The following is a 26,445-nucleotide window of genomic DNA, read 5'->3' as shown; positions in this document are numbered from 1 at the left end:
GCCGCTCCGCGGCATGTGGGATCTTCCCGGACCGGGGCACGAACCCGTGTCCCTTGCATCGGCAGGCGGACTCTCAACCACTGCGCCACCAGGGAAGCCCCACAGTGTATATTTAATAAATACTTTTTGGTGGTGACTATCGTGAGCAGGCAACACTTGGAGAGGGTCCAGAGACAAACAAAGGGATGAAGAGGTTGGGCAGAGACTCTTAGGGTGACACGCTAATGGAACTGAGGTTCTTTAGTCCAGAGAAGAGAAGGCTGGGTTTGGCAGCTGTGAAGGTAGTTGGTGTTATTTATCATTACTGAATGTTAGAAAGCACATCATATGCAGGGTAGGATGAAAGAAAGTTGACTTACATCCGGTAAGGTGATTTAGGGTTACGAATACGGAAGCAGTTTTGACTTAGATGGATTATAATGCATCAACACAGGTCCTTAAGAAATCTTACTTTGGAAATTTTACAGTTGAAGAGTAGGTCATCTTTCTGAAATGAGTTAGGTGCCGTGCAGTAGGTAAATGACTCAGAGGACCTCTCAAGTCCTATTCCACTTCTTATCCTGTGACTTTTCAGCAGCCAGTATCAGGATCTGACTTGCTTCTTGCCCAACTTTCTCCATAGCTGGAAGCCCTTGACCTCTTCCCGCAAGTCAACCATACGGTACACTCAGCCCTAAGCCTTTCTTGGTTGGGAGGGCTTTAAGAAGCTCACTCTAGCTGAACGCTCAGCTAACTGTCATCAGGTCACCCCCTGCTGCTGGCCTGGCTCTGAAGTGTCCCAGTTCTAGCAAGTGGGATTCTGCCTTGCACCTAAGTCCACTTCTTTTTTTTTTTTTTTTTTTTGCGGTACGTGGGCCTCTCACTGCTGTGGCCTCTCCCATTGCGGAGCACAGGCTCTGGATGCACAGGCTCAGCGGCCATGGCTCACGGGCCTAGCCGCTCCGCGGCATTTGGGATCTTCCTGGACCGGGGCACGAACCCGTGTCCCCTGCATCGGCAGGCGGACTCCCAACCACTGCGCCACCAGGGAAGCCCCTAAGTCCACTTCTTACTGGATCTACCTGAAATCCACCCGTGTCTTCCTATGCTAACACCCAAAATCCTTTCTTGCTTTCCAGGTCTAACGTGATTTTGAGATCACACCTAACCTCCAGTCCAGGACTGAAGCTTTGTCTCTTTCCAGCCCCTCCCTCCCCCTACCCCAGCTCAGACATGGTGTCCAATCTCTGAACCCCAACCCTGCTACCTAAAGCTGGCAGTCTGTGCCCAGAGCACTGGTTACAATCTCCCTGAGATCTCTCCTCTCACCTGTGGCTGGATTCTCTACTTCACTGCCCCCCAGGCGCCCACCGTCATGACTCAGGCCACTGCCTATCCGTTTGCTCTTCACTTGGCCACGTGATGACCTGCCCCATGGCTTCATTCTCCTGCCTTCTGCTGTGAGCCGTTGCACATCTGAGTCCCTCTCTACAAACCACATACCTCTACAACAGGCATCCTCAACCTCGTTGCCATTGACACGTGGGGCTGGTTCAATCTTTATTGTGTATTGGGGCGGGAGGCGTCCTGTGCATTATAAGGTCCTTAGCAGCGTTGCTGGCTTCCACTCACCAGATGACAGTGGTAGCCCCTGTCCCCCACCTCCAAATTGTGACAACCAAATATGTCTCCAGGCATTGCCCAATGTCCCTGATGGAGAGGGGGTTTCAAAATTATCCCCTGTTGAGAATTCTTGCTCTGCAAGAACCCAGAAAGGCAAGAGCATTTTAAAACCAGTTATAGATACTTTGAGAAATAGCTGGATGTATCTAGAATATTTAAATGCAGATTAAAAAATTTAACTAACAAATCTAAACTATTAATAAACACCAAATGGAGTTTTGTAAGTTTTGTATTACGACACAAGGGGTAAAGTGGGTAAAACGGGGTTATGGTGGGTAAAGTGGGGTGAAATCCCTTCACCCTAGATCCGCTCTCCTCACATCTTATTGTGCAGAAGAATCACAAGAGGACTTTTTTAAAAGTTCAGATTCTGATTCAGTAGGTTTTAGGCAGGGTCTGAGATACTCAGTCCTAACAGGCTCCCAGATGATACCAATATCATTGGTCCCCGGACCTCACATTGAGTAGCAAGGCCCTAGATCAAAATCACTACTGAGGGGTGGGGGATGGGCTATTTGAATCTTAATGATTACAAGGTCATAAAAGCAAGATTCAAATTTGCATTCGGAGGACAGACTATAAAAGTGTGACTGTTCCCTGCACTCTTCTATAATGAATAAAACTGTTCTCAGAGATGTGTTTTGAAATGTGACATTTCTATTAGCTTGAAATTATAAATATTATACAAGCTACCTGCAAAAACCTGTGGACTGCTAAATTAGCTTGGCAAGACTTTGAAAGGTTTCCAAAACTCTGATGGAAATCTAAATTCAAGGTCTTTGTAGTCCTTGTTTTAGGGAGGAAGAGACTAGGGGTGAGGTTGGGCCTGGGGGAGGGGATGGAGAGAGGAGAATCATTTTAAACAGGGCCTTGCAAAGAAACAGATTCATAGAACTTCCTCAAATTACAAATAATCGTGTGCTGAAATTATACTGACACCACATGAAGTTACTGCAACCCCAAATCAGATACCTCAATTATAGCTATAAAACAGTTGCAAAAATGAATGCTATTTACTGTAATGTATAGCGATCAGGGTAATCAAATCTTCTGAAGGCTGTCAAAAGCCTAATATAAAAACTTCCTCCTCTCATATAATACTGCCTCTGAGTAACTTTGACTTGGAGTTTTGCAGACATCTGACTCACTGTTGCATACCCTTGGGAAGGAAAGGGCTATTCACATTTGTTCCTAGTTTACAGTTAGAAAGATTGGGGCTCACTAGTTTCTCTAAAGATGTAGATAATAAAGTCCTGACACTTTTGAGGTCTCTTCCAGGCCAGTGTTGAGACTATCTATGCCCTCCTGCCAGCAGATAAGTGTTCACCTTGGGGAGGGAGAACTAATATCCTAGCTCTGAGATGTATTGATGGGTTGTTATCAATTTGATCAAGTGTAATAGAGCTAAATGTCTCTTCATTCAAAACTCTGTGTTTTCTTTTCTTTCTTTATTTCTTTCTTTCTTTTTCTTTAAGAAAATCAATAATGTAAGTACAGAATAAGGATGAACTGGCTCAAGAGTAGTGCATGGGAACTCATGGGTATGAGTTGACCACAATTTCAGTATGTTCATAGTCAGCAGTGTGACTGACATGAGTGCCAAAAAGGCTAATGCAATCTCGGGCCATATTAATAGAAGTATAGGGTATAGATCAAGGGAGGCAACTACCCCATGGGATTCCGCATTTGTCAGACCACTCCTGGAGAGCTCTGTCCCATCCTGAGCACCATGGTTTAGGAGGGGCCTTACGTTGGAGTCCATTGGAGGTGAACACTTAAAATGATGAGAGCGTGTAAAACCACATCATAGGAGGAATAGTTAAAAGAACAAAGGATATTTATGCTTGGAAAAGAAGACTTAGGGGGACATGATAAGAAGTGAAGGAAAAACAGGTTATCTGGGAAAAGAGCTTGAGGTACAGTTTCCAGTGGCACAAATTTAATATCTGGATCCCCAAGGAAAAAAATTCACAAGAGCCTTCTCTACTCTTTGTCACTTGCAAAATAAACAGATCTTCAGCAAAGAAGACTCTATTCCTCCTATGATATCCTTGAAGTATGCCAATTTGTGGATAACTTTATGCCCCTTTGCCAAGCCATCTCTATCTGCCTGCAGACGCACCTCCTTCAGGAAGCCTTCCCTACAAAACCCGGCCTTGGGCCACTTACCCTATCTCCTGTGTGTTTGCCCTGCGGTAGCGTTTGCTTTTGTTTGTCCTAGTTTCCCTAAGAGCTTGTTAGCTCCTTAGGGAAAAGGACCCTGTTTTCTTTTTGTTTTTATTACCCTAAATGTTCTCAGTACCTCTGGGTACTGTGAATTAGGGACTGAGGGGATGTCTGCTGACGGTAGCCAAAAGATGAATTAGAGTCACCAGACAGGTAATTTTTTTTATAGTGTCTACATGACAGAGCATGACAGCATGCTCTCTTGATGATAAGAACACCTAATTGACCCTTCACTTTATGGAGTAATATGAGCTGACAAAGTTGGCTGTTAGTAAATCTTACTTTCCACTACATCTTGCATTTTAAAATCAAAGTTGTGTGTCCATGCCACTATTTAAGAGCCCCATCTTCCTTGTGTCAGGTCTTGGGAATTACTCTCCAGCTAGGAGAGTATTTGACTTCACATGTCCTCTTTCTTCGTTTATCTGGATATTTACAGGGTACCTAGTGTCAAGCCACAGCGTCACACGGTATCTGGTTTGTAAAATGAATGAGTCGTCTATTTAATAATATTGGTCTAAGAAATTCCACAAATGAGTTTAAATGAGAAAGCACCATGTTATGCATTTTAAAAATGAGAGATTGCACATTTATGTTATGTCAAAGATATAATAAACATGCTTTGGGGGTAGCAATGCACGACTCTTCTTAAGTCTCCTGTGTAGTGGGTTAAAGAATGGTATCGTTTCACTCAAGGACAGAGGCATGAACAGGGCGCTCTGAGTCATCCACGAAGCTGAGAATAGAACCCAGAACACAGGAGCTAAGTTCATGCTCTGTCACTCTCACCACTGGACAGTATTACCTCCTAAAGTCCAATGACCTGACACGGTACAGAGCAAATTATACACTTCTCTTCAAGAAGGTGAGAGAACTCCACTCGCCAGCCTAACGTTCAGTTAGAGGATACAGCGAGCAAAAAGACAGGGCTCCCAATTTTCTATCATCGGCTGTTAATCATAGAGACCGACACCTTCCTGGTTACTGAGGTAGCTAACCTGTCTGTGCTAATAGCACTTGGCTCGGATGATTCAAACGGCCAGCAGCAGGGTGGCTCCTGTGATGCGTAGAGCACCTTTAGTTCTAAGTTTCCACCGTTTGACAACTGATATTATAAAACCTTGGTTTACTGACATACGGAGCATGAGAATTTTCTGCTTGTTTTATCTTCCTGGAGAGACCCAAAATTAAACTGGGATTATATCATGGATTTTGTATACTTGGCAACATGCACTGCAGACGCTTTTTATAAAACTGAAACAGAGGCTAACATACAAAATTGTCCTAATTATACTGACCCAAAGATTCTACAAATACCCCCAAAGGAAAGGGCTTGGTCATGTCCTTTCTTGTCTCAGGGCGCCTGTGTTCGGTGCTGTTGGCTCTCTCATGACTCTCCGATTTCCAAGCACATTTCAAGGACATTAAAGGAAATAACTGCTAATGACGAAAAATCAGGTGGAAGATTTGCGTCCTTCAAGAGAAATAACGTTTTTAGAAGGATAAGGTCTATCAGCCCCAAATAAGTCCATCAGCATTCTTTATTTCCACATTATACTCTGAACTACCCAAGAAGAATCATAAAATATCATGGTACGTCTGTCGGATGCAGAGCACAGAGTTAGAGCAAAATTGCTGTGAGACAGCCAGCCCTGCAGGAAAATGAGGCAACCAGCAGAACGACACACCAGCAGCCCACAAGAGCACTGTCCATGTTGATAGTTTCTAGCAGGATCTGGACGTTGAAAAGGAACCCTTCTAAACCGGACGCCAGCTCTAATGACCTACAGGGCAGGGTGAAAAGTCTTGCCATCTATCACAGAGAAAAGTCATTTCCCTCTGCTCAGACTGCGGCGGAGGGGGGGATTAGGAAGTTTGCAACAGAGAATGGAAGGGGCTTCAGGGAACATGTGATCTAACCTCTCACTCGACTGAGAAGGAAACTGAGGCCCAGAGAGGCTACAGTGTCATGTTCAAGGTCACGCAGGTAGTTTCCAGTAGAGCCAGAATTCAGATTTCCAGAACCCCCATCAAGGGTTCCTGTGTCTCCAGAATGCTGTGCCCAGATCAGAGTAGTAGAAGGAGCCCTGGGCTACAATTTCACAGCCTAGGTACTAAGTCTCGGCAGACGTTAGCAAAATTACCTTTAGCAAGTCACTTAAACTCGCGAGCTTTGCTTTTCCCACTCTGCAACATGAGAGGCCAAATATGTGGTCTGTCTGCCTCAAAGATCACAGGCAGATCAAATGAGATAATGTGTGAAAATGCTTTTTAAAGCCTTTATAAGGCTGAGGGTAAAAAAAAAAAACTCTTCAGATAAAGGCTGTTTTTCCTTCTGAGAATATATGGATGGACTCTTGGAGGGGGAGGAAGGAGATGGTCCACTGGAAATTCTGTGTAAAGGTGTGTGTGGATGAATGCTAGATGTATTTTTTACCCCTGCGGAGAGTTTCTGTAGCTTCCATCAGCTTCCTAAGTGTGTCTCTGAAACTACTGTTCACCTCTAGCTTCACCACCGCCAGCAAGAACCTCTGTGCTATGGATATCAACACATTTATGATCAACCTAAAACGTTGATATAATGTATTAAAATATGATTTAATGTATGGCTGGGATCTTCCTGCTGGCTTTACTAATTCAACAATTCACATTTTTAGAATATAAATCCGTTTGGGGGAGGGGAGCTAATCTGACCTCACACTTTGCTCTGTAAACTGCTAAAAATCTATCACTTATAAAATGATGATGAAAATTCAAATTATAAATCAACCAGGTTTTTTTCTCCTAGTGTACTTCCTTAGTAATATTTCCTACTTATTTAAAGACTTTTCTTTAAAGTCATATTTAACAAGAGAAGTATCTACTTATTATTTACTGAGTTCCTACTGAGTTTCCAGCAGTTTGTTTCCAGTATTTTCCCATAAAGCACTGGACAATAGACACAAATCATAAACCATTTGGAGGCTGCTACATTAAGCTCGTGGTTCTGGAAGGCTGAGAGGTGTGGAGAAAAACAAATGAAAAAGTATTACTCATGACCAGTTGATCAATTAGCCTGCTTTTCATTAAAAAACATAAAAAGGCAGAACCAATTTAGCAATGACTATGTTGGAAATGCATAAAAACGTTATTAATGTTGGACTTTTTTTCTCACTTATTTTTAGTTCTCTTTAGAAAATTATACTCGAGAGCTTTCTGTAACGGCAATAGAAAGAGTGAATAAGACAGCACTGGAACCATTTTTTAATGCTAATGAAGGGGTAGGGACCAATACCTGGTTTGTGAGGCCTTTTCTGTATACAGTTATGTGTTTCCAAAGCCATAGACTGACTTATGGAATATCTGAGTGAGTGAGATAACCAACCAGGAACGTTACCTACTAACAAGACTCATCCATCGTCCCATAAAGAAATCCAGTGTGGTCTTTTATAAATCTGACAATGGCTATAGCCTTGTGTTTTAGTGGTAAAATCTTACACAGTACAGTAATGTGAAAAATAAGAGGTTTTTTTTCCCCCTTGACTATATCAAAATATCACCTTCTGCCCCAAGGCTCTGAGATCTCATAACTCCCCTCTTGTATTATTCCTTTCAGGCTTTTTTCCTTCCTCTTCCTTTATAGTTTTATATTTTTCAATGCTAGCATTATCTCTGATGTTTAGAGGTTCTTATACATCGCCTTGAGCTATAGAAGTGCAATAAGCATACTCACCTGTGTTTATTTAATAGAGTGCTAATATCAGATGAACCAAACCTAAAATACATTTTCGTAGCAACGCTTCCAGATTTTCAGTAACTTAAAATAACTTAAAACTTGGGTGGTGATAGGATGGGGTGGGGGTGGGAGGCTATAACTGATTTTCTTTCAGTTCCAATTGTGTTCCTTCCCATCCCATGTGCCAGGAGTCTTCAAGAGAATGCTCTGGAATCAGACCGCCTGGGTTCAAATCCAGGCTCTACCACATACAAGTTAGGTGACCTTGTGCAAGTTACTGAACCTCTCTGTACCTCAATTTCCTCACTTACAAAAGAAGGGTGATATTAGCCCTTGTTTCATTGTGCCGTTAGGAGAAGCAAATGAGTTAATACCTGTAAAGTGCTTGGCAAATAATAATAACAGACACTGTTTTAGAAAATTTATGTATAACAGAGAAAGACAAATATCATATGATATCACTCACATGTGGAACCTAATTTTAAAAAATGATGCAAAGGAACTTATTTACAAAACAGAAACAGACTCGCAAATTTCAAAAACAAACTTACGGTTACCCAAGGGGAAACATGGCGGGGGGGAGGAATAAATTAGGAGTTTGAGATTAAGATACACACTCTACTATATATAAAATAGGACCTAATGTACAGCACAGGAAACTCTACTTAATATTCTGTAATAACCTATATGGGAAAAGAATTTGAAAAAAAATGAATATATGTATATGTATAACTGAATCACTTTGCTGTACACCTGAAACTAACACAACAGTGTAAATCAACTATACTCCAATAAAATCAAACAAAAAACAAACAAAAACCTATACGTGTATAAATTATTTAATCTTCAACACAATATGATGAGATAGGTACCAATATCACTCTCATTTTATAGCTTAAGAAACTAAGGCACAGAAAGACTAAGTAACTTGTCCCTATTGGCCTAGTTAGCAACGGAAGGATTGGCCTCAAACCTAGACCATCTGGCTCCACAGCAGCACTCAGTAAATGTTACTTATTACTATCAACATCATCATTACCATCGACATCGTCATCATCCTTGTTATCACCTGAACTTAGACACTCAATGAATATCTGTTGTTGCTGTGGGTAATAATGAATGTGTATGTCTAATGCTTCTTCAAAGTGTACTAAAATGTGGATGACCCCCAATGGAATAGTTGAGTTAGGCAAGGGTTCTAAAGACTCACTAAAGCTAGTGAGTGAGGTTTGTTAGGAAGTAGGATATTACCACAATGCCTAAGTGTGATCCTGTCAGATCACTTGTTAATTGCAAAGGGATCCCTGGATTGAGATGACGACCTTGAGCCACAATCAAACTGAGTGTCACAAATAGAGGGACAATCTGGCACTGTCTCCTGATGAGATGCAGTATGGAGCACCCTGTAAAATACGTTCATTTGAAATCTAATCAGTGCTTCAGTTCTAACTTGGAGTTTACAGGGAAATACAGGGGATAGAAGAACAAATTAAATGACACCATGAGACAACAACAAATCCAGGATGTAGGACATTCTACAAGATAATGCCTAACCTTTTCAAAAATATCCAATGTTGAATAAAAAGACATAAAACCCTAATGCAAAAATGTATTTTTCTTTTTAAAAATTAGATCCTAGTTTTATGGACAATATCTGGGGGATAATGGTTAAGGTTAGATATGGTCTAGATATTAGATGATATTAATGAATTACTGTTCATCTTCTTAGGTATAATGATTGCATTGTGGTTACGTAGGAGAATGTTCTTATTCTTAGATGTTTACTGAATTATTTAGGGGTGAAGTATCATTTTGTCTCTAACTTACAAGTAGTTCAGAAAGAAATACATATAGGTAGAACAAATATGCCGAAAAGTTAGCAATCGTTGAAACTAGGAGGTAAGTATAGAGGTATTCACTGTACAAATATTTCATCTTTTCTTTCTGTTTGGACATGTTATTCACTTTCTTCATAAGATGTATGTCTTATATCTTCTTTGGAGGGCATGTAAGACTTTAATCTTCACGTACTTAGTAATAGTTTCTTTTAATTCTCCAAAATGTTTGCTGTGAATGCATATTTTTTTAAAAACCTGTTTTTTTAAAAAAAATTATTTACTGAATTCCTATTGGCTCAAGCTTATTGAAACCAATAATATTAACATTGTTGAAGAGAACTCAGTGCCTAGCACAAGGCCTGACACATAGTAAATGCACAATAAATGTTAATAAATGTTCATTTGTTAAATGAGGCTATATTTTCCTAAGAATTGTAAAGAGGCAAAAAAAAAGAAAAAGACATGCACACACACACACACACACACACACACACACACAGAGGGCTGTGCTGTTCCTTTACAAATCGAGATATGGTGGGCAAGTACTTGAGATGGACAAATGGGGGTCAGTCAACCCCATCCTTTGATTCAAATAGCTTAGGTCATAAAGATTCTTGACCAAGTTTTGAGTTTGTTTTATGAGGGCACAAAAATGAAGCCTGTCCCTAGGACTAATCCAGCAGCAACTCTTGCTTGTTTAAGAAATCCTGATGGAATCACACTTAATGACACATTTTTGAACAATTGTAGACTTTTCTTGAGCCAGGAAAAGAAGCAAGTTCTGCTAGAGTGCAGGCGTGAGCCCTACAAATCGCCAATACCCGCAGGTGTTGTTCTCTGAGAATCAATAAGTATGTGGGAACTAGGCCATTTTCAGCCCCTCCAGAAGGCAAGGGCTCTGAAAGAGACGGCTTCAGGCAGTAAGTGAGATATATTTCATATAAGAAGTGGGAAGAAAATGATCAAGGTTCAAAGAGATAACTGATACTGATATTACCCTGTATTTTCACAGCGCCTTTTTCCTAAGTCATTTCATATCTATGTTAACTCATTTATTCTTACAATATCCCTATGAAATAGACATAGAACAATTGAAATTTTGAAAAAAGATAAGGGATTTTCATCAGGGCCCAAGATATAGAAGATATTCAAAAGGATATTATATTAGCAATGGAGATACTTCTTCATTTTGAACAAATCGATCACCTCCTTCCCCTCTGCTTCCGTAAAGTCATTTTAAAAAGATGAAATCTATTACAATGTAGGGAGAATCAGATTACAGTTTACTACATGGGAGACACTCCAAGTTCAATCTAAAAAGATAGTTTTATTCAATGATATAAGGCTGTCTCCCTTTACCAGAAAAATCCCTAAATTTCTCCAAAAGGGTGCAAATCAATTTTTAAAACTTGAAATTTAAATACACTTAGATGGTTCTCAATTTACACAGTGCCCTTTATTTAATAATGGATCCTTTTGTAAAGAGGATCACTTTAAAATTATTTTAAAAATGTGAAGTTTTATAAACAATACTGGGTTGTTAAAGCAGGGTACACTTATACTGAATGTTCTTTCTGAAACCAAAAGGAAGGAAAAAAAAAAGAAAGAGGACCCACTAAAGAACAAGTAAGTCTATGATAGATGTAGTTGTAGAGGATGAAAGGTTTTTCACCCTGAGGTTTCCCACCCTCAGATGACAGGACATGAGCACATGTAATCTTTCCTATTGGAGTTTTAGATCCTAAACATTTTCCCACCTCTTAATTCCTCTGGGGGTGTATATTTTCAGTAATGTGCAGATGAAGTTACATATACTTTATTAACAATTCCAGGTATGTAAAAATGATAGTTTTAAATTGGCTCAAACTTTGGTGCGTGTATTCAATCCTCAGGTTTGAGGGCGGGTGGGGCAGAGAGTGTCAGAGAGTTGTGTTCAGGTTCAGTGCCTGAACTGGAGACCGTCTTAGGGACACAGTGTTAACTGTTAATAAAGAGACAAAGACAGACAACACTCTCTCAAAACCTATTTCAATGTAGTTTTCTTTTTGTAAAGGAACCCAAACTGGTGTGATTTGTAAAGGCACCATAAATACTAACAGAAGTAGAAATGCAAGCCCCAAGAGAAATCCTGACCACGCAGTACTGGTATTCATTCATTGCTGCTCCGCCTTTCACCTGCTGCCCGCCCCCCCCCCCCAACCCAATTTGGAATAAATGCTGACACTGGTGAAGTGGAATTTCACCTCTGTAATCCCAGGATCCAAAGTCTTTTCCTGAGATGGTTCAGAAGCCAATTAGTGGAGTCTTTTTGTGTAACGGGCTGGGTAAGGAGCAGCCTAGTTCATTCGCTAGAAGTCGAATCCTATCACCACAAACACTGTTACAGAAAAAGATGTAGAGACCTTTGGTGATGAACCGAAAATTAAAACCAATATTTACAGAGCCCATGGGATTCATTTAATTAGATTGACTCCTAGAGAACATTGTGCAAATAATAAAACTATCCAAGATCTCTAGAGCGTGTGGACTGATGGTGTATAATAACATACCTTTCAGAAGAGAAGAGGTTGAGTCTATGCCTTTGACACCGAGTTATTAGAATCCTTTCTTGCAACAAGGAAGATGAATTCCAACATCAAAATGTCTGCATTTCAGAGTACAGATCCACCTTGTGCTGTCTTCCAAGTACCACACTAACCCAGGGCACAGGCTCGCAGATCCATTGAGTGCCTCCTCCTCCCCGGCTTCTTCTTCCCTCCCTCAAACTACCCCCAGCCGGCCCTGCAGTCTGTGTGCAAACCACACAGGAACTAGCAGATACAGGGCTCCAGAGAGTTGGGTGTGAGCCTTAGGTTATGTGGTTTTGTCTTCTTGCTGCTGGAGTAGAACTAAAACGCAGGAGGTTCACTGAAACACTTTTGCTTCCTTATGCTTGGTTTCAGTTTTAACAAGTTCGCCCCGAATGATTATGTTCACATAAGAAAATTTCTAATCCTAGAGATGGTCCGTCAGCAAGATGCTGCTGGTCTTAAGGAAAATGCATTTTCTGAGTCTATCCAAGCATCCAGAGGAACATTAGGACTTCTTAGTGGAACGTTGTTAATACCATCCTGGATCACTCACAATGTTAAAATCCCAGAAAAAAGAAAATGCTTTCTTAGTGAACTCAGCCCATAATATTACCCTTAAGAAAAGACAGAAGAAACACTTACGCCAGGATGTGTTCTAACCCCAGCTTTGCCATAGTCAGGTGTGAGCTGGGGCTTGTTACTTAGATTTGGGGGATTTCATTTTCTCCTGAGTAGGTTGAACTAAAATATTTCTGGGATTTGAAGATTTTTCGCGACCTAACGTTTTTGTCACCTTCAACTTCCTTAGCTCTTACCTTCAAATTTATAGCCAGCTCTCTTCTTTAAGCTCCTTCCTCCCATACCAAGTATAACTTGCGAAGGCCTCTTCCTCTGTCTTTGCCCTTGTTAGAAAACAGATTGCCAACGTTGCATATTTTGCACAAAATTAGAGACATTGCTACTTGCTAAGTGGCACCGTTCAGCGTTGGGTGACCAGACCCAAGATAAAGAGGGAAATACTGGCTGACAAGATGTTCCCAGTGTGAAACCCTTAAAGGCTAAGAAGGAGGGTATCAGATAAGACAACTTGGGAGTCTCCGATTTAAACTTATTCTCCATTGTGAAATGGTATCCTTTTCTATCTCTTTGCCCCTTTATACCTAAACCTTGCTCAAGATTTTCTTTTCTGGGGGGGAATTTCTCTTTGGTTATGATCACTCAACATTTTTATTGAAATAGAAAAGAATCTGGTGTGGAGTCACTAGAGTACTTGGTCATAGTGGGTGCTCAGTAAATGATTGGTCAAATGACTTAAAGGAAGGAATTTGCTCCTCTTACGTCTGTAATAAAGAAATTTCTTTTTATTAATGCAAGTTTGTCAAATGTTCTTAAATCCAAATTGCATCTGAATAGGGTCCCCACTACTTCCACATGTTATAAAGACAGACTTTTCAAGATAACAACGATTTTAAAACAGCATCTCCATGTTGGCCTCAGTGTCCTTCAGTCTCCAGATTCTAAGGGCCTTCTTGGTGGGATCACCCGACAGCTCCATCGCTAGTTTTCAAACACTGAAATCCTCTGGCCACAGTCCTTATCCCGAGCCAGTGGCTTTGAAGTGGGAAGGAAGGGGACTGTTGACTAGGGCTGTACAGGAAGTGCCATGGTGTTCTGAGCACGGGCCCAGCGAGGAAGCTGCTTTCCCACAGGGCAATGCCCCCAGGGAGCAGAATACAACCCTTTCCCCTCCAAGTATGGCACCGAGGGCAGAACAGGAAGATCTCACAGAGAAGTTATTTTGGTAGTAATGATCTGCAGACATGTTACAGAGCATATTGGGCGGGAAGCAAGGCCCCTTTAGTGGTTAATTTCATAGCAGCTCTGTAACTGAACTGGTGCAAAGGCAGAAACTGAGAATAAAAACCCTCATGTAAGATGCCAGCAACTCAGTCCTCACCATCACAGGACGCTCATAAAAATATAAGCAAAATCAGGAGGATTAAGACATATATGAAATCTGGACTTACCCACCATGGAGAAATTTTCATTTAAAACCATACTTGTTTAAAAATTTCCAGCAATTCCTTTTGACCGGTCATTGTTACTATCAGAACTTCTTATTTATAATTATGTTTAATTTAAGTAAAATGTGGTAAAATGTGTACTTTTCATCTAATAGTATGGATTCAGACATTCTCTTTTTAGTCATTCAATAGATAACGTTTGAACACCTACTCCTCGTTAGGGCTGTTCCAGGTACTGGGAATGCATCAGTGAACAAAACATAGTCCCTGACCTCCTGGATCTCACATTCTGGTAGAGGAAGGAATAATACATACATCAGATGGCTGTACTGCCACAGAGAATTATAAAATGGAGCAAGAGTCATAGACAGTGTGACTGAAGCAGGGGTTGTGATTTCATTAGGAGATCAAAGGATATTTGAGCAAAGTCCAGAACAAAGTGAGGGATCCGGCCTGATGGTTCTTTGGGGAAACAGCTTTTGTAGGTATTGAGACTCGCAGGGGCAAAGCCTGAAGGTGGAAGCAAGCTTGATGCAGTGAGTGAGGTGGCGAGGAGTCGAGATGGATGTCAGAGAGGGAGCAGGGGCCGAAACACGTAGGGCCTCACTGGCTGTTGCAAGGTCTTTGGATTTTATTCTTGAGTGAGATGGGAGCCAATGGAAGATTTTGAACTAGAGAATGATATGATCTGACTTGTGTTTTAAGTTTTTCAAGTCTCATGCTGATCACTGTGTTGATAATAGATTGTACAGTAAGAAAGCAAGAGAAAAAGCAGAGAGAGCAGGTGGGAGGCTACTGCAACGATCCTGGCAAGAGATGACGGTGACTTAGGACAGATGTTGGAGAGTGATTGAATTCTGAATATACAGGGTGACCATAAAGTCTGGAGCCATAGATATTATTATTATTTTATGTGTATTAGAAATGTGGCATTGATAAACCGTTTATTATCTATGGAGCACACGTAACCCAGACTTGGTAGCCACCCTGTGGCACAGGTGCACTCACGGACACGATGTGCAGTGTGAGAGACAAAGAGATACGTCAGCGGTGACCCCAAGGTTCGTGGCCCGAGAAACTAGCAGCAAGGATGTGTCATTTCCTGACACAGGAGAGACTGTGGGGTAGCAGGTCTGGAATTCCAGATCAGGAGTTAGATTTCGGACATATTAAATTTGAGATGTCTATGAAACATGCCAGTGGGGCCGACAAGGGAGTTAGACATATGAGTCTGGAGGTCGAGAGAGGTTAGGGCTGGCGATGAAACCTTGACTGTTGTTGAGAGACGGAAGGGTGTTGAAAACTATGAGATGGATAAAAACACCCTGGAAATGAATACAGACAGAGAGCTGACTCCTCCAAAGTCGAGAGGTCAGAGAAATAAGAGGAAAACTGCTAAGGAGATGAAAAGGAGCGATGTCCTGGAAACCAAGTGAAGAAAGCTTTGTTCACTTTTATAGAACTCTGAGTTCAGGAAAAAAAAACCCAAAGCAAACCCACACCAAGTTATCGTGGTAAAATGATGTCTGTATTTGGTGGATGCTACAGTATTGCAACTAAATTATGGTGCCCCCAAATGGAGGAAAGCAGACAAGAAGAATGTCTTTACACGATGTTTCTTTAGTGGAGTTAAATCCGTAGGTTGGTAGCACGTGAGCCATTAGCCTGCCTGATCCACTCCGTCACTGTTACTGGCCTCTCCACCTGCATGGGGACCACTGTCTTTGAGTTTGCTCTGTTCTCTTTTTTCCATCTGCCCCTTCAATCAACTCCTATATGCTGGCTACTCTCAAGTCTGTGAGCCCAGCCCAGAACCTTCTCCTTTATTCCAGTTATTTCTACTCAGCTGTCTCCTGGGCATCTTCCCATGGTCGCCCCCAGACACCTCGCATTCAAAATGTCCAAAACAGAATTCAACATCTTTCCTGCCAAATCTGTTCCTCAGACCGTGTACATATCTAGGTGAACTAGCGACAACCATTCACACGAAACAGAAACTTGAGAGTCACTGTAGACTCCTTCTTCTCCCTCACTCCCACATGTATCTGGAGCCAAGTCCAGTAAATACTACGCTTTAACGTCATATGCAAAAGTCCGCGTGTCAGAGAAGAATGAGCAGAGTGGAGTATGGCACCAGGCCCATGACTTCTGCTTTGGTTACGGCTTTCATCACTTATTGCCAGAACTATTATAAACTTCTATTCTATTTCCAATCCCTCTGTTCCTGCTTCCAATCTATTTTTCTGAACATACCGGGAGATTTGTTCTAAAAGGAGAAAATGAATACGTTTAAAAAGAAAAAATTGGGGTCTCTGACGTTCTCAAAATATAACAGGTAGACTTGTGACTGAGAAGGTCAATGAACCTCAACATCAAGGACAAAGGTTGGTTCTCAGCGTAGGGGAAAGAGCATAGGATTGCATGCAGGAGATGTGGGTCCAAGTTCCAGTTAAATCCTTGCTAGTTGAATATTACTGGGGAAGTCATATAACCTATTTGTTCCTGCAAACTCAGCTCAGGTTCACTTCCTCCAGGAAGCCTTCCCTAACTGTGTGGTTTGGACAAATTCCTTTTTGACTCCCATAGCAATCTATACTTGCCTTTATCATGGTAAATTTGTCACATTTACTGACGTATTCCTATTTATTAGACTATTAGATTATAACTTCCTTATATTCTCATGGCTCAGAATAGTGCCTGGCTCTAATGTAGAACGATGGCATGTGCCTCAAACTTAGCACTATTATCTGTAAAATGGGATAATAACACCTACATTTCAGACTTCCTTTGAAATTTACATAAGATATGCATATAAAAAGTCTTCATAAACTATAACTCTAGGTAAAAAATACTTTTGGTTTATTCCTCACTCCTTTGTAAGTCCAACACCTTACCATGGCATTCAAGGTCCTGAACCACCCATTTCCAGGCCATCTTTTCAATTTCCCTCTGGCTCCTACCCCCACCACTCTATATTACAGCCAGCTAAGTTGGTTATAATGTACCAACTTCTTTCATATCTCCTATCTTTTAAAAATATATTTATTTATTTTTGGCTGTGCTGGGTCTTCGTTGCTGTGCGTGGGCTTTCTCTAGTTGTGGCGAGTGGGGGCTACTCTTCGTTGTGGTGTACGGGCTTCTCATTGCGGTGGCTTACTCTTGTTGTTGGGCACTGGCTCTAGGTGTGCAGGTTTCAGTAGTTGTAGCACGCAGGCTCAGTAGTTGTGGCTCATGGGCTTAGTTGCTCCACGGCATGTGGGATCTTCCCAGACCAGGGTTCGAACCCGTGTCCCCTGCATTGGCAGGCGGACTCCCAACCACTGAACCACCAGGGAAGCCCCATATCTCCCATCATTTTGTATTACACTTACCTATCTACATGTCGGTATCAATAATGCAGGCTGTTATTACAATAATTATGATTGAAGCAGTAGGAACCAAAAACAAAGGTAACTTTCATTTACTAAGCATTTTCCTATTCTCTAAATCTCTTTCCTTCCATTCCAGTCAGTATTCCACTCAGCCACCACGGTTCTTTAAAACATGGGTTTGATTACATTTTCAATGCCTACTGGATAAAATCACCTGGTTGCACAGACAAGGTTCTTCATGATCTGAATTTCCTCTGGCACTTCATCTCCCTGTGCTGTTTCACTAATAGTCTGTGACAGCCATGGTAACTACAGTGCTTGTAGTTTTACCAAGATAATAGGCTCTCTCAGCTGTCAAGCCGTTACTTATGATGTGCCCTTTGCCTCTAATGGCTTCCTCTACTTTGCCTATCTAGAGAACTCCTGTCATCCTTTAAGATTCAATTCAGATGTAAACTGTTCTCTGAAACCGGCCCTCAAATACTCCTTGGTAGAATTAGATGCTCTCTCTTCTCCCATTATGCTATACACATCTTGTCGCAATCTTCTGGGATGATGCCTGTCACCTCCACTAGCCTCGAAACTCACCCAGCATCGAACTCTGTCCTATCTGAGTCCTTGCTGCTTTCGGGGGTGCCTGACACATAGTAGGTGCCCAGTGAAGGTCAGTCGAGTATTTCAAGGACTACCCATCAGTGGTACCTAAGGCCCTCATTTGAGGCACTCTGTCACTGCCCATCACACACACTTTTCATCTCTAGTAATCTACTACTAGAGATGACATTCTTTGTCCTTTGAGATGAAAATCAGCTGTGGACGGTGTTTCCAGTCAGTTAAAATTACACTAGTAACACAAATTGTAAAATTTGTTATTTGAATCAAGGATTAAGGCAGTGCCACAGCCCAGCAGATCATGAAATGAAGACATTTGCCTTCAAGCCGCGGGATACCCTCAAGCGGGGCTTATTTTAACCCTCGAGATCCCTCTCCTTCGAAGCCCTGGGAGCAGCTGACTTTGGCTCTGGGAAAGGCCGGAAGCGAGGGGTCGGAAGTGAGGAAGCGGAAGTGGGAACGGGCGTGGGCGCTCTGGCCCGGTTGGAGGAGGCGGGGCTTGGGTTGCGGAGGGAAAAGCCCGGAACGAGGCGGCTGGACGTTCTCCTCAGGTAGGAGCCGCTAGTGTGGGGGTGGGGAGGGACGGGGCCCGGAGGGGACTGGAGGGGTGCTATCTCGCTGCCCATCCCGTGCTGCTTCCCTGCTCCGGCCGGAGGCAGGCGGGAGGGCGACGAGGCCCGCAGGTCTGCGTGAGGGAAGGTCATTATTGTGTGACGCCATCACGTCACTCCCTTCTTCTAGAAGCTTCTCCAAGGCCCAGCCTCCCACTCGCAGTAAATTCTCTGAGGGCAGTCGCTGGGCTGAGTCGTCTGTGTGACCCAGTGCCCTCCACAGGGCCTGCCTGGAGCACAGTGGTCGTTCTGAAAAGATTGTTGAATGAATGAAGCGAATGCCAAGGAGCGACCCTGGCTACGGGCAGTTGATTCTCCCTCTGCCCTTCACGTTAGAAGTTCTTTACAGGACATCTCATGTCTTCCCCTCAACAGTCTTCCCTAGGTGATTATTGCTTATGCTGCAGATGGGGAAATTGAGGCTCAGAGAAGTCCTTAAGCCCTAATTAGGAAATGGCAGAGCAGGACCTCAAATCCGTGCCTCTGGAATCCTAATTAAAGTAATGAGATGAGGTACTGAGTGCCTAGGTGTGAACACGTTGTGAGCATTCAGTAAAGAGTAGCCATTTACGCCAGAGGGTGGGGACTGTGTCTTGTGCACCTGTTTCTCCATTTCTTGGAAGTGGAGTCTGTCACATGGTAAATTCTGGAAAATTAATAGTTGAGTGATTTAATGAACACACAGGAGGGACTCAAGTTAGTTTATCTGACTCTTGCAATGTTCTTTCCATCAAAACAGCAACACCTTTTAATGCTGAGGTATTCTCTGTAATCCTTCTTCTATAGTGATCTTGGCCAGAGCTTATTTTCTCCTGAGTTGATCTCATGTCTACAGGCAGAACCTGTATAAACACAAGAGCTGTGCTGTCCTCATAGCACTACCCTAAATGTGTCTTTCCAGAGATGCGTCTTGGTACTCAGCCTCTTAGATGCTGTTGTCATTGTTGTCCTAAATCTTTGGAAAACGTCAGTTTAGCTCCGCAATCTTTTATTCTCAATTCTGACATCCAGAAAGTTTTGAAATCCAGTTTTTTCCCCTAACTTATCTGGCCACAAGATCTGAACTGAAACAGCCATTTGTCTTTACTTATTCCAAATATTTGCAAATTATTTTTGCAGTCATGTTAATGTGTTTGATTGTTCAGACCTTGCTTAATTTACCCCAGATCTCACTGTGGGTATCATGTAATATATGGTTGTAGGCATGGCATTACCCTTCAAAAGTTACCCCCCCAAAATTGAGTTTGAATTCCGTGACTCATTTGGCCTGTTATGATTCAGGTAAAGTTGGGGGAGAAAACAGCCTTTGCCAAAGAATTGTGGAAGTGGGTAAATGTAATAAGAAAATTAAGAGATCTTTTTATACCTCATCATTTGTTTATTTTAGAATCGTTTAAGGGAGAAAGCTCCTTAACTAAATGATGTTTTTGAATGTAAGGAGCATGTTTTATATTTCTTATATCCTCCACAAAGCCATGTAAATGGTAGGTACTCAAGGAATACTTGTTGATTGATTTGAAAATGTTTGCTCAAAACTCTAGAGTTTTACTTGACAATTATAAGAGCTAGATTATATATTTTAAGTGTCATGTTTATAATTAAAAGCTGTAGAATCAATTCAGGTTTATCCCAAAGGAGTATCATTCCACCACTTGGTCATTCACTTAATGACCTGTTTCTTGAGTGCCTGCTATGTGCTAGGTACCTGTTTACACAGTAGGATTACCCTGGTAAATAAGACAGTCATGGTCCCCGCTCTCAAGGAATTTCCAGTTTGGTGGTGAAGAAAGCCAAGAGAAAATAACAAACACATAACTATGCATCCTGATAAGTGTCATGAAGGAAGTAAACTGGGTGCTGAAAAGAGCATGATGGGTAGACCTAAGTAGTAAGTGTGGTGGGTGAAGGCCTGTCAGAGGGGGCAACCCAGGTTTATGATATGAAATATCTTACTTCTCTCCATTTCTAAATATTACAGGGATTTGGGTAGCCAGACAACCAAAATTCAGGTGTGAAAATTTACTCTCTTGGGCACTACTTTTGTCTGAGATGTCACATCACTGTATTTATTGATATAATCTCAAAATTTTGAAGGACTGAGCAAACTGAGTATTTGCCTATAGTCAGGTGTCTAAAACACATAGTAAAACAACATATAATTTACAACTAACACCAATTTATTGAACTCCTTGTTAGCTTGAAAAGATTTCATTAGTAGAATGGTGTCTTACATATTCTGTGTTCATGTCACAAAGTACTGTACGTTAGTAAATGATATTAATTCACTTATCCAGACATTTTTCCTTGTGGTTTTCGAATGGTTAGGAATATGTTTAATTTTGGTATGATGTCCAGCACATCCATTTTAAACTACTCTATTGGATGGAAAGCTATTATGTAGATAGTTTTCTTGGGCAGAAAGTTCGTTTATGAAAACATTTTTAAAAATTTTAAAATGAGGGTTAGAGAATAGAGGAAAACCTAAAAATTATTTTGTCCCTCCAAAATATACATAGGTATATGTATGGATATATTTTCTGGATAGGTAGTTATCCAGAAAAGAAAAAGAGGGTTTTAAAAACTGTTGTTTAATTCCAGCAAGTTATGATTCTAACAGGGTTTTGTTTTTTGTTTTTTTTTAATAGACTTGTGAAGAAACAGATCAATATTCGTTGCTCTAAGCCACTGTCACCGTGTATCTCTGCATTGAGTGAGCTTGGTAGAGGGGGAGAAAAGGACAATAGAAAAAGAAAACCCTTGTGACTGAAAATTTTAATAGCTTATTGAAACACATTATAAATCGAGTTTTCACTGCAGGATTGAGTCAGATAAAAATGTCTGTGTTTGAAGTGCAAACAAGAGAGAAAATCAGAAAATTGTGAAAACACACAAGTTCTCTTTTTCTTCCTAAGGTTGATGATAGTCTCTTTTGGAGAAATCTTAATTAAACAGATAGATTCTCTATCTTGTTTATTTGAGGATGTGTTGGACTTTTACCAAAAAAGATTACTTATCCCCTTCTCTTATTTTTTAAAAAAGAAGTGATAGTTTATTTAGGATGCTTCTGAAAATTTATGTCTTCCTTAAATACATACACAGAAATTAATCAAGCCTGAGCTAGGAATTGAGAAGGTCAAGGAAGAGAAACAAAACTAAAAATAACAGACAAACTTGTTATGGATTTTAACATTTTTCTTTTGTATGTGTGCAGTGTCTCTAGTAAAATCTGATTATAGATTGTTGAGGCTTCAATGGGTCTGGATGCTCATCAGGGCATCTTTTTCTATAGCTGAGTAAAGAAAGTAATTTAACCTTTTCCTTAAAGTTACCAGCCTTACGAGGACTAAAATATTGGTTTAGGGTGCCATGAGTTAGCTGTGGAGTCCACTAAGGACAATTACTTGTCTTAATAGTTGATGACCCTCCCCTCTTTTAGATTAACAAGAAAACAGACCATATTTCGATCTGATTCTAATGACTTGTAAGTTCTAAAAAGGATACAACCATAGGGTCAGTTGATGATTCTAAGACTCAGTTTTCACTTAATTACTCTCAGGACATAATATTTTTATACATAACAACAAATCTTAAGCAAGAGATGTCACAGTGCAAGTTCCATTTTCTTATAGTAACTTGTCCACTGTCCATGTAATGCTTTATAATAATTTTATTTCTGGCCAAAGAGGTTCAGTGATACTTTCAATGGAGACTTTTAGGTCTAGAAAGACCACCTATATTTCTTTAAATAACATAGGCCAATCCCTTGTGAGAGATTTTCCCATATCAATCCTAGGAACGTGTGTATATGGTACCCTCAATTCTGGCTGATGTAAGTGAGGCACTGATTTGGAAACTAAAGCTAGCTTTTTCAGACTGAATTGATCTTCTGTAGACATTTAAAAAAATATTTAACTTACATATTGTTTGTGCCTTCCTTTGCAGGAAATTGATACCTTGTCAAGGTGGAGATTAATCATTTGTATTTGGGAGCGGCAGACCTGGGGACCAACTACCTCTCAAAGGTTTTATAAACCAATCACATAAACTCCTAGTCCATGGCTCTCAACCCCCATCTCACCTTCAAATTTGTCTTACCTATGGCATTCAGGAGGCAAGTAAAAAACTTTGTGAAAAATTACTCAGATGCGGAAATAAAAGTCAGGGAAGCAACTTCTAATGACCCTTGGGGTCCTTCTAGTTCTCTGATGTTAGATATCAGTGACCTGACTTTCAACACAGTTTCTCTCTCAGAGATTATGAGTATGTTATGGCAGAGACTCAACGACCATGGGAAGAACTGGCGCCATGTGTATAAATCCCTTACCCTAATGGATTATCTCATCAAGAATGGATCAAAGAAAGTTATTCAGCATTGCAGAGAGGGGTTCTGTAACCTTCAAACACTAAAAGATTTTCAACACATAGATGAAGCTGGAAAAGATCAAGGTACCCGTTGAAGTTTATACATTGTGCCAGTAAAGATTAAGAGTTTGGGAGGGGATCATTTTAAAGCAGGAGCTGGGGGAAAGTTGTTCTTAAATGTACTAGCTGCCTTTCCTCTAGGACAGTTATGGTTTTCAGTTTAATCCTTTGTGTTGACTCTTGAGTGCCTTAGAGAACAATATTTTGTTTTTCAAAAGGATGTGTGAAACTAACACACTTAGGTATCTGATAAAATGATGTCTTATAGATGATGACCATATAAGAGAGATCATATGGTATTTGTCTTTCTGTCTGACTTATTTCACTTAGCATAATGCCCTCGAGGTCCATCCATGTTGTTGCACAAGGCAAGATTTCATTCTTTCGGACCTCGAGGGCATTATGCAAAGTGAAATAAGTCAGACAGAGAAAGGCAAATACTGTATGATTTCTCTTATATGTAGAGTTAAAAAAAAGCTCATAGAACAGATTAGTGGTTGTCAGAGGTGGAGGTTTGGCTGGGGAGAAATGGGTGAACTGATTTGTTTTTGTCTAAATAAATTGAATTTAAAAATAAAGTGAAAAAGAATAAAACAAATACACCAAAAAAGTTAAAAAGTTGGACTTGAGGTCCTACTAAATTTAAGTATAGCAAAAATAGTAATGAATAATTTTCCATGAACAAACTTCATGATTGAAGTCAAGGAACTATGTCCTTGGAGTTAATATGTTATTTTGGGGAGCTAATCCAACCTTTACCCCCAGTACCATTTTGTAAAGATCAGTATATCATACTAAGATATATATCTCTCTTATAAGTTAAAAGCTTCAGAGTCTGTCATCAAATAGTGTTGTCATTCAACCTGGGGTTGAATCCTGACTCTGCTACTGCCTAGCTGTGTATCCTCAGGCAATTTACTAGATTACTTGAGGCCTCAGTTTAGCTCTCTGTAAATTGGGATAACAACAGTATCTGTCTCATAGGATGGTTGTGAGGAGTGCAAATATGTTTGCCTATTTTTCCCCAAAAGATGTCAGCTCCATGAGGGCAGGGACTTTGTCTACCTTGCCCATTGCTGGGTCTTGGCAGGAGAGGAGCCATCGACATTGGTTGAGTGAGAGAATAAATGAAAGAAAGAGAGTGAATATACAAAATGGTCCAATTTTGTTTAAAAAATTATGTTTATGTATATAAGATAAGAGTTTAGCAAGTGGTACTGGTAGTATTAGAGATGATTTTTATTTTGTTTTATATAAACTTGTATATTTTAAAAAACATTTTATAATTAGACCAAATAAAACCAAGGTGGCAATGTGAAAAAGAAAGAACAGAATGAATAAAATAGGAGGCATGGTAATTTGATATAATAATGTCACTGTAATTATAATTAGACTGGAATTTAGTCATAAATGTAAGAAAGTGTTTCTAAAGACTATGGAATCTTCAAAAACTACGAAGGAAGTAGTTTTATGAATATGGAAATTTAGGTCATTAAGTAATTTTGTTGGGGGTGGAAGAGGAGAAGTAGGGAAAGGCTGTACAGGATACTGAACTGAAAGATTCAGTAGTGCCTGATATTCTGCAATGGTAAAAGAATCAGCACTTCCTCCCCATCTAATGTAAAATTATAGTTTGTTAAAGTGAATAGTCTTATGAATTATGAGAAGAGGATAAAATTCAGTGCAATCTCTGTGTTAAGTATACATTTTTAAAATAGTCTTTTTTAGAGCAGTTTTAGGTTTACAGAAAAATTATGCAGAAAGTACAGAGTTCCTACATACCCTTCCCCAACCACACATGGTTCCTCCTATTAATATCTTGCATTAGTGTGGTACATTTGTTACAATTAAACCAGTATTGATACATTATTATTAACTAAAGTCCTTAGTTTACACAAAGGGTTCACGCTTTGTGTTCTGCAGTTCTATGGGTCTTGAAAAATGCAGTGTGTGTGTCTACCATTCCAGTATCATGTAGAGCAGTTTCACTGCCTTGAAAGTGCCCTGTGCCCCACCTATCCATCCTTTCTCCCCTGCCCTGAACCCTTGGCAACCACTGATCTTTTTATTGTTTTTATAGTTTTGCCTTTTCCAGACTGTTATATAGTTGGAATCATTCCGTACATAGCTTTTTCAGAACGGTTTCTTTCACTTAGCAATATGCGTTTAAGATTCTTCCGTAAGATTCTTTTTACAGCTCGAGAGCTCATTTCTTCTTCTTCTCCTTTTTTTTTTTTTTTGTGGTACACGGGCCTCTCACTGTTGCGGCCTCTCCTGTCGCGGAGCACAGGCTCTGGACGCGCAGGCTCAGCGGCCATGGCTCATGGGCCCAGCCGCTCCGCAGCATGTGGGATCCTCCCGGACCGGGCCACGAATCCATGTCCCCTTCATCGGCAGGCGGACTCTCAACCACTGCGCCATCAGGGAAGCCCTCATTTCTTCTTTTTTTTCCTTCACTTAAAAAAAAAAAAAAGCTTTATTGAGATGTAATTCATATATCATACAGTTCACCCATTTAAAGTGCACAATCCTATGGGTTTTGGTGTATTATTTTAAAAATTATGATAAAATAAACATAACATAAAAATTGCCATTTTAAGTGTACAGTTCAGTCACATTCATTACATTCACACTGTGGCACAACCATTACCACTGTTTATTTCCAAAACTTTTTCATCACCCCAAACAGGAGCTCTGTAACCATCAAGCAGTAACTACGCGGCTTGATCTAATCTACTTCCTGTCTCTATAAATTTGCCTGTTCTGGGTACCGGATATAAGTGGCATCATGTAGTATTTGTCATTTTGTGACTGACTTATTTAACTTACCATAAAGTCCTCTAGGTTCAGCCATGTTAGAGGATGTATCAGAACTTCATTCTTTTTATAGCTGAATAACATTCCTTTGTATGTACTTACTACATTTTGTTTATCTATTCTGTTGATGGGTTCTTGGGTTGGTTTCACCTTTTGGCTATTGTGAATAATGCTGCAGTGAACGTTAGTGTACAAGTATCAGTTTGAGTCCCTGCTTTCAGTTCCTTTGGGGGTATACTTAGGAGTGGAATTGCTGGGTCATATGTTAAGTCAATGTTTAGCTTTTTGAGGAACCACTAAACTGTTTTCCTTAGCAACTGTACCATTTTACGTTCCCACCAGCAGTGTAGGAGGATTGCTGTTTCTTCACATCCTTGCTAATCCTGTTATTGTCCATCTTTTTTTTTTTATTATTATAGCCATTTTACCAGATGTGAAATAGTATCTTATTCTGGTTTTGATTTATGGTTCCCTACAGACTAATTATGTTGAACATCTTTTCATGAACTTGTTTGGCCATTTATATGTCTTCTTTGGAGAAATGTCTATTCAAATCCTTTGTCCATTTTTAACTGTT

General features: G+C 40.5%; 2 protein-coding genes across 5 annotated transcripts in view; one reads left to right on the top strand and one right to left on the bottom strand.

Moving 5' to 3' along the window:
- GRAP2 (GRB2 related adaptor protein 2) overlaps positions 1–12,865 on the bottom strand; it is a 63,620-nt gene extending 50,755 nt beyond the window's left edge. For 2 of the 4 annotated variants that reach the window (XM_089920056.1, XM_022596690.3), the window contains exon 1: positions 11,991–12,863. The gene's annotated coding sequence lies outside the window, so the exon portion shown is untranslated. Of the gene's footprint in view, positions 1–11,990 lie in introns of all 4 variants that reach the window. The other 2 variants (XM_022596688.3, XM_022596687.3) reach the window with 2 other exon arrangements.
- Positions 12,866–20,414: 7,549 nt separating this feature from the next.
- Positions 20,415–26,445, top strand: part of ENTHD1 (ENTH domain containing 1) — a 102,294-nt gene continuing 96,263 nt past the window's right edge. The window contains exon 1 of the mRNA XM_022597099.2: positions 20,415–23,075. Coding sequence (XP_022452807.2) covers positions 22,685–23,075 — 391 coding nt within the window. The 5' untranslated portion in view covers positions 20,415–22,684. The remainder of the gene's footprint in view (positions 23,076–26,445) is intronic.

This window comes from Delphinapterus leucas, chromosome 11, assembly GCF_059928025.1.
Source record: "Delphinapterus leucas isolate spDelLeu-1000000601 "Yukka" chromosome 11, BTC_Dleu_Yukka2, whole genome shotgun sequence".
Taxonomy (NCBI): Eukaryota; Metazoa; Chordata; class Mammalia; order Artiodactyla; family Monodontidae; genus Delphinapterus; species Delphinapterus leucas.
This window is presented reverse-complemented; position numbering and strand designations above follow the sequence as displayed.